At 45.6% G+C, this 8,912-nt stretch overlaps 1 protein-coding gene across 2 annotated transcripts; it reads left to right on the top strand.

Annotated features, from left to right (window-relative positions):
• Window positions 1-2,668: 2,668 nt before the first annotated feature.
• LOC124139725 (adhesive plaque matrix protein-like) lies at window positions 2,669-6,913 on the top strand. Of its 2 annotated transcripts, XM_048400636.1 has the most exons (3): window positions 2,669-3,031; window positions 5,723-6,542; window positions 6,595-6,913. In XM_048400636.1, the coding sequence occupies exon 2, from the start codon at window positions 5,787-5,789 to the stop codon at window positions 6,522-6,524; it is 738 nt and encodes a 245-aa protein (XP_048256593.1). In that variant the 5' UTR covers window positions 2,669-3,031; window positions 5,723-5,786; the 3' UTR covers window positions 6,525-6,542; window positions 6,595-6,913. The 2 variants fall into 2 exon arrangements, with proteins under 2 accessions (XP_048256593.1, XP_046362976.2); XM_046507020.2 differs by having other exon boundaries at window positions 5,723-6,913.
• Window positions 6,914-8,912: the final 1,999 nt, after the last annotated feature.

Below are 8,912 nucleotides of genomic sequence, written 5' to 3'. Positions count from 1 at the left end.
GGACTCTGTATGGGTACTGACGTTGGTGTGGGAGTGTGTATTGGTACTGACGTTAGTGTGGGGTGTGTATCGGTACCGACGTTGGTGTGGGAGTGTGTATTGGTACTGACGTTGGTGTTGGGTGTGTATGGGTACTGAAGTTGGTGTGGGGTGTGTATGGGTACTGACGTTGGTGTGGGAGTGTGTATGGGTACTGACGTTGGTGTTGGGTGTGTATTGGCACTGACGTTGGTGTGGGAGTGTGTATGGGTACTGACGTTGGTGTGAGAGTGTGTATGGGTACTGACGTTGGTGTGAGAGTGTGTATGGGCACTGACGTTGGTGTGGGACTGTGTATGGGTACTGACGTTAGTGTGGGACTGTGTATGAGTACTGACGTTAGTGTGGGACTGTGTATGGGTACTGACGTTAGTGTGGGACTGTGTATGGGCACTGACGTTAGTGTGGGACTGTGTATGGGTACTGACGTTGGTGTTGGGTGTGTATGGGCACTGACGTTTGTGTGGGACTGTGTATGGGCACTGACGTTGGTGTGGGACTGTGTATGGGTACTGACGTTAGTGTGGGACTGTGTATGGGTACTGACGTTAGTGTGGGACTGTGTATGGGTACTGACGTTGGTGTTGGGTGTGTATGGGCACTGACGTTTGTGTGGGACTGTGTATGGGCACTGACGTTGGTGTGGGACTGTGTATGGGTACTGACGTTAGTGTGGGACTGTGTATGGGTACTGACTTTCGTGTGGGAGTGTGTATGGGCACTGACGTTGGTGTGGGAGTGTGTATGGGTACTGACGTTGGTGTGGGACTGTGTATGGGCACTGACGTTAGTGTGGGACTGTGTATGAGTACTGACGTTGGTGTGGGACTGTGTATGGGTACTGACGTTAGTGTAGGACTGTGTATGAGTACTGACGTTAGTGTAGGACTGTGTATGAGTACTGACGTTGGTGTTGGGTCTGTATGGGCACTGACGTTGGTGTGCGAGTGTGTATTGGCACTGACGTTGGTGTGGGACTGTGTATGGGTACGGACGTTAGTGTGGGACTCTGTATGGGTACTGACGTTGGTGTGGGAGTGTGTATTGGTACTGACGTTAGTGTGGGGTGTGTATCGGTACCGACGTTGGTGTGGGAGTGTGTATTGGTACTGACGTTGGTGTTGGGTGTGTATGGGTACTGAAGTTGGTGTGGGGTGTGTATGGGTACTGACGTTGGTGTGGGAGTGTGTATGGGTACTGACGTTGGTGTTGGGTGTGTATTGGCACTGACGTTGGTGTGGGAGTGTGTATGGGTACTGACGTTGGTGTGAGAGTGTGTATGGGTACTGACGTTGGTGTGAGAGTGTGTATGGGCACTGACGTTGGTGTGGGACTGTGTATGGGTACTGACGTTAGTGTGGGACTGTGTATGAGTACTGACGTTAGTGTGGGACTGTGTATGGGTACTGACGTTAGTGTGGGACTGTGTATGGGCACTGACGTTAGTGTGGGACTGTGTATGGGTACTGACGTTGGTGTTGGGTGTGTATGGGCACTGACGTTTGTGTGGGACTGTGTATGGGCACTGACGTTGGTGTGGGACTGTGTATGGGTACTGACGTTAGTGTGGGACTGTGTATGGGTACTGACGTTAGTGTGGGACTGTGTATGGGTACTGACGTTGGTGTTGGGTGTGTATGGGCACTGACGTTTGTGTGGGACTGTGTATGGGCACTGACGTTGGTGTGGGACTGTGTATGGGTACTGACGTTAGTGTGGGACTGTGTATGGGTACTGACTTTCGTGTGGGAGTGTGTATGGGCACTGACGTTGGTGTGGGAGTGTGTATGGGTACTGACGTTGGTGTGGGACTGTGTATGGGCACTGACGTTAGTGTGGGACTGTGTATGAGTACTGACGTTGGTGTGGGACTGTGTATGGGCACTGACGTTAGTGTGGGACTGTGTATGGGTACTGACGTTAGTGTGGGACTGTGTATGGGCACTGACGTTAGTGTGGGACTGTGTATGGGTACTGACGTTAGTGTGGGACTGTGTATGGGCACTGACGTTTGTGTGGGACTGTGTATGGGCACTGACGTTGGTGTGGGACTGTGTATGGGTACTGACGTTAGTGTGGGACTGTGTATGGGTACTGACTTTCGTGTGGGAGTGTGTATTGGTACTGACGTTAGTGTTGGGTGTGTATGGGCACTGACGTTAGTGTGCGAGTGTGTATGGGTACTGAAGTTGGTTTGGGGTGTGTATGGGTACTGGCGTTGGTGTGCGAGTGTGTATGGGCACTGACGTTGGTGTGGGAGTGTGTATGGGTACTGACGTTGGTGTTGGGTGTGTATGGGTACTGACGTTAGTGTGGGACTGTGTATTGGTACTGACGTTAGTGTGGGAGTGTGTATTGGTACGGACGTTAGTGTGGGGTGTGTTTGAGTACTGACGTTGGTGTGAGAGTGTGTATGGGTACTGACGTTGGTGTTGGGTGTGTATGGGCACTGACGTTGGTGTTGGGTGTGTATGGTGTGTGCAGTTATTAAGAGACATACGCCCAGTAAGAACTGAATCGATCTTATTAATACGTTAGCAAAACAGCAAACAAATTGATACATTGACGAGTATGTAGCCACACAGAACACTTCACACATACATCGGTCTCGCGGGGGGTTCTACAATAGTAACGCTGTGTTGATATCTTGTCAACAAAAGATTTGCAAATATTTCTCCTTGCCGAGTCTCCGCTGTATTGACAACATTCTAAAGCTGAAACCAGCTGATCGTATCTCTTCGATCAGCTCACAACTCAATCAATGACTGCCTGTAACACTCACTGGGAAAAGGGATTGTGTTTCCTCCTGTGTGGCGTGGTTTTACAAGGGGTTTGTTCGTGACCTGGTGTTTCATGTTTCTGTTCGCGACCTGGTGTTTCGTGTTTCATGCTGACTAACACCTACTGAGGCGCGATACTGCTGTCGTGAGTCTACACAACCTGGATGAATATAAAACCTGGAGACGAAACCATTATGTCAGGCTGTGAGCATGTAAGTTTAGAACATAGTTTGTGATAAAGATATTAGCTTTATTTCCGAACTTTTAATGGTTATGTCTGTCTGAAAACACGTAGACATTAACATGGTTCGTCTGACACAATTAAAAATATTAGCTGTATTTCTGAACTGCTAATGGTTATGTCTGTCTGACAAGACGTAGACATGAACATGGTTCGTCTGTGATACTTAAAAATATTAACTGTATTTCTGAACTGTTAATGTATGTGTCAGATGACTAATATCAGTGTTGGTTTTTTTCACGGTCAGCCAACGTCGGACACTGTGTATATAAGTACATATGACGATTGTTTGTGTGTCATCTTGCACCGAGTATATAGCTGTATGACTATTGCTGTGTATAGAAGTGTAAGACTATTGTTGTGTATAGAAGTGTAAGACTATTGTTGTGTATATAGACTATTGTTGTGTATATAGACTATTGTTGTGTATATAAGTGTATGACTAGTGTTGTGTATATAAGTGTATGACTAGTGTTGTGTATATAAGTGTAAGACTATTGTTGTGTATAGAAGTGTAAGACTATTGTTGTGTATATAGACTAGTGTTGTATATATAAGTGTATGACTAGTGTTGTGTATAGAAGTGTATGACCAAGATTGTGTGTGTTAGTGTATAATCTTATACCGAGTATATAGAGAAATATTACCAGATTTTACTTGGTACTAATTACTCATCATCGGACGTAGTAAACGTGTAGTACAAGTTCTGATAAGACACAAATGGATCGCATCGACCGCAATATGGACCTCAATAAATTACTGTAAATTAGCTATTTATTAATGCATGATTTAATTTCCCTGCTATTCTCTGTGAGAGATGCCAGGTCAGCCACATCACAATAATGAGCCGGTCTCCTAGCAGTATGTTCCGCTGTCGGAGACTGACACACGGGGCATGTCGAGCGCCTTGTTCGATAATTATTTCAATTAGGCTGATGATTATCGGGAATTCCATGGTGGCAATGACCAATCTGACTCATATTAATGACACTCGTTCCCAGTCAGCTATGTACCGTAATCTATCCATACTGTAACAGTGATAAGAGCAAGGATAAGGTTACATATGGTAACCATCCTCATCCACATTGGGAGTGACAACGAGTGAGTGAGTGAGGATCGTTTTACGCCGAATTTACAATTTTCCAGTCATATCACGGCGGGGGACACCAAGAATGGGCTTCACAGATTATACCCCTGTCGGGAATCGAACCGGAATGATCAGACTGACCACAAAGCTGGGGGATTATGATAATGATGACAATGTTTGTTTGTTGTTTAACACCGCTCTCAGCAATATTCCAGCTTTATGACGGCGGTCTGTAAATAATCGAGTCTGGACCAAACAATCCAGTGATTGACATCATGAGCATCGATACACGCAATTGGGATGCGATGACATGCATCAACAAAGTTGGCGAGCCTGACCACCCAATCCCGTAAGTCGCCTCTTACGACAAGCATAGTCGCCTTTTACGGCAAGCATGGGTTGCTGAAGACCTGTTCTACCCCGGATCTTCACGGGTAAAGAATGACACTGACGAAGATGATGAGGATAAGGATGATTATGGTGATAATAGACTCAAGTGTTAGATCTGTATATTTGAGTTCAAACGCGCGTAATCATTTTCTCCTGCTGTAAATATACTTTAATCAAAATATATACTTGTAAGTGATCAGTTAACTAAAGCAGGGAAGAGAGACACTTTGAAACACAACTGAAAACACACCTCTCGGAAACAAACAATAGGCTGGCACACGCAACACCACGTAGGACGGATCAGGGGATCTAACAGATACGTCAAGTGTGCCCCACGTCGCGGCTGCCTGAGTAGGCTTAGTGATCAGACGGTGTGAGATTTATGACATGGTTATTGATACAACTGTCAAGTTGAACCTACTTTACGCTGTTGTGAGGGAAGTATTATCTGGCGGGCTGTTAAACCCCGACCTGTAACACACAACGCATGCCTTGGTTGGACGCTGGATCGCACTACCAGCTCTCATGAACACACGACTACACACACGCAAAAGCAGTTTTATGTATCCTTATAGTCTATTCTGGCCATTAGAATATAGTGCAAACGTTACTTCAAAGTCACACAAACTTCAAGATGACTGCCAAAATCACGTAATAATATTATACTGCCATAGGATATCTTTAGAGGTACCGGTGCTCTATGTCAAAGAATTACACTATCCCTTGTTACCTTATATGATCCGTGAAAGTTTTTTATTTTGTTTGTTTGTTTTTTATCGCCGCACTCGGCAATATTACAGCTATAATTATGACGGTGGTCTTAAATAATCGAGTCTGGACCAAACAATTCAGTGATTGACATCATAAGCACCGATCCACGCAATTGGGATACGATGACATGCATCAACCAGGTCAGCGAGCCTGATCTCCCGATCCCGTTAGTCGCCTCTTACGACAAGCATAGTCGCCTTTTACAGCAAGTATTGGTTGCTGAGAACCTGTTCTATCCCGGGTCTTCACGGGTCCCACGGATCATGTAAAGCAACATGGGGTAGTGTTATTCTTTGACATACGTAATAATGGTGATTGTTCTTATATTTTCCTGACATACTATCGCTTCCTTTTTTGTTAGGCTAAACCGAATGCATGTTTATTTTGAATTAAATTTTGACATATTGTTTTCAGTTTAGCGAGACGCCAATAAAGGTGTTGGTGAAGTCTTGAAACGAGAATCTACAGTAAATCCAACATGGCTGACCGGAGGGAGGAGGCAGCTCCACCTGAAAGCGCAGCCTCCAAGATGGTTGACCAAAGGGAGAGTGGAACTCCTGATGATCGCGCACCCTCCAAGATTGCTGACCAGAGGGATGAGGGAGCACCGCCTGAGCGCGCCGCCTCCATGATGGTTGACCCGAGGGAGAGTGGACCTCCCGATGACCGCGCACCCTCCAATATGTCCAGCTACTCCAGACAGTCCCGAGACACAGAGGACGAGAGAGACACAAGTTCAGAACTGCCGTCACCCTCCTCCTCCCGTCTCTCCAACTACAGTGAAATATCTACTGTGTCTTCCAGAACATTCTACCCTCCACCCGGCTACCCCAATCCAGCTATCCACATGTCACCGGGATACCCACCAAACGGTTACCCTGATACCGGTTACCCCATTCGTCACCTGTACCCGTCTCCATCCTTCCCCGCGACTGGAAGATACCCACCCGGCGACTTCCCCAGAAGTCCCTACCCCAACAACCCTCCCCCATCCAGTCCCTACCCCAAGCAGGATTACCCAGAGACCCACTTAAAGCCCCTGAGCGACTATTCGGGGTCGGAGGCCACGTCTTTAGTGTTTACTGAAGACTTAGATGTCTCCCGCGCTTCCACGGAGATGTTGTATCCCATGTCGGCCTTCCCACCCAGCGGATCCTATCCTAACTTGCGAGATACCAATTCTCACGGCGAGTACCCTAGTAGTGCGGACACTTAACAGACAATACCCTCAGTATCGAGATTTAGACCTTCGCAATGTGGTCACGTAGAAGAGATTACCCGCCTCTATGTGGACACAAAGTATCGGAATAAAGACCTTCGTAATACGGACACTTAGAAGTCAAAACCCCCATTAATGGGTACTTAGTACCAGGGATAAGACCTCCGCAATGTGGTCCATAGAAGAGATTACCCTCAGCTATGTGGACACAAAGTATCGGAAAAAAGACCTTCGTAATACGGACACTTAGAAGTCAATACCCTCAGTAATGGACACTTAGTAACAGGGTTAAGACCTCCGCAATGTGACCACGTAGAAGAGATTACCCTCATCTATGCGGACACTAAGTACAGAGCGAATACATTATGCAATGTGAACACTTAGAAGTCTATACACTGAGTGAGTGAGTTGGGTTTAACGCCGCTTTTAACATTATTCCAGTTATATCACGGCGTGTCAGCTTAATGTGGGAGGAAAGCCCGAAGTGATGCAGGTCTCAGACGTTTACCACTTCGGTGAAACCCACGAGCACGGGTATGGTCTATACACTGAGTAATGTGGACACTGTGTAACAAGGTTAGTATCCTCCGCAATATGGACACGTTGAGAAACTGCCCTTAGTAATATAGTAGCTACGTTTTAGTGCGAGTACCTTATGCAATGGTGGCATATGGTAACTACTCTCAGTGATGTCGATACTGTAAAGTACAGTCTGTAATGTTGGCACTTAGGTAATACTCTTAGTAATGTCGACACTTGCAGCTACTGTCTGTAAAGTGGGCACTTCGACGTGAAAACTCTCAAAACACGATACATCACAAGACAGTGTTATCCGACGAAGCATTCGTGACCAACTCGTGTTATTCAGGGACAAGCCAAATAGCTTCTTGCAGGTTACGGAAAGGGGCGAGTAGTGACGAATGCCGACGAAGATAAGTTGGAACAGGGGAGATAACAAGCGAGAGAAAGCTAGAGCATGCCGTGTGTACTTTATCTGGCTCAAGTGAATTCGGTAGCTGATATACCAGTTTGGATCGACTCCGGTTGTGAAGTACAGACATTGATGAAAACGTGTATATGTCAACACTGAAACTTGGGAATAAAATATTGCTGTTGTTGTTTATGATATTTTTACAGGACTTAATCGACTTAATGTGTCTGCATAGACCATTTTTATGAATATAAAATCGTCACACACAACCACTTTTACTGGTTAGATGTACTGAATCCCGCCTTTCCTCGTGTGATGTTATGGAGAGTTTCAGTTGCTGACACACACCGTGAAACGTTGTCATCTCGAACATCTCGAAAATCTGTTTTCAGACATGATGGGAAACGTTTAAATGCACTTGATACGAGATTCTACTGTAAATCCAATATGAGGAGAACAGAGCTCCACCTGACCGTGCTCTCAGTAATGTGAACACTAAACAAGTGGACCAACACCCTCAGTAACGTGAACACGAAACAAGAGAACCAACACTCAGTAATGTGAACACTAAACAAGAGGACCAACACCCTCAGTAATGTGAACACGAAACAAGAGAACCAACACTCAGTAATGTGAACACTAAACAAGAGGACCAACACCCTCAGTAATGTGAACACGAAACAAGAGAACCAACACTCTCAGTAATCTGAACACTGCGCTTGACAAGATGGCCAACACTCTCAGTAATCTGAACACTAAACAAGAGGACCAACACCCTCAGTAATGTGAACACGAAACAAGAGGACCAACACTCTCAGTAATCTGAACACTGCGCTTGACAAGATGGCCAACACTCTCAGCAATCTGAACACTAAATACGAGGACCAACACTCTCAGTAATGTGAACACTAAACAAGAGGACCAACACCCTCAGTAATGTGAACACTAAACAAGAGGACCAACACTCTCAGTAATCTGAACACGAAACAAGAGGACAACACTCTCAGTAATCTGAACACGAAACAAGAGGACCAACACTCTCAGTAATCTGAACACGAAACGAGAGGACAACACTCTCAGTAATCTAAACACTGCGCTTGACAAGAGGGCCAACACTCTCAGTAATGTGAACACTAAACAAGACGACCAACACTCTCAGTAATCTGAACATTAAATACGAGGACCAACACTCTCAGTAATGTGAAAACTAAACAAGAGGACCAACACTCTCAGTAATCTGAACACTAAATACGAGGGCCAACACTCTCAGTAATGTGAACACTAAACAAGAGGACCAACACTCTCAGTAATGTGAACATTAAATACGAGGACCAACACTCTCAGTTATCTGAACACTAAACAAGAGGACCAACACTCTCAGTAATCTGAACACTAAACAAGAGGGTCATTCAAAGGATATAACAACTTCAATTTATCGCTTGCAGTATATCTGA

The sequence above is a fragment of the Haliotis rufescens genome, unplaced genomic scaffold, assembly GCF_023055435.1.
Source record: "Haliotis rufescens isolate VD_foot unplaced genomic scaffold, xgHalRufe1.0.p SCAF_1, whole genome shotgun sequence".
NCBI lineage: Eukaryota > Metazoa > Mollusca > Gastropoda > Lepetellida > Haliotidae > Haliotis > Haliotis rufescens.
Note: the sequence above shows the minus strand (reverse complement) of the source record. Positions and strands in the feature narration are given on the sequence as shown.

What these genes read in the sequence shown, in the direction of transcription:
- LOC124139725 (XM_048400636.1), top strand. Translation starts at nt 5,787, where the DNA reads ATGGCTGACCGGAGGGAGGAGGCAGCTCCACCTGAAAGCGCAGCCTCC.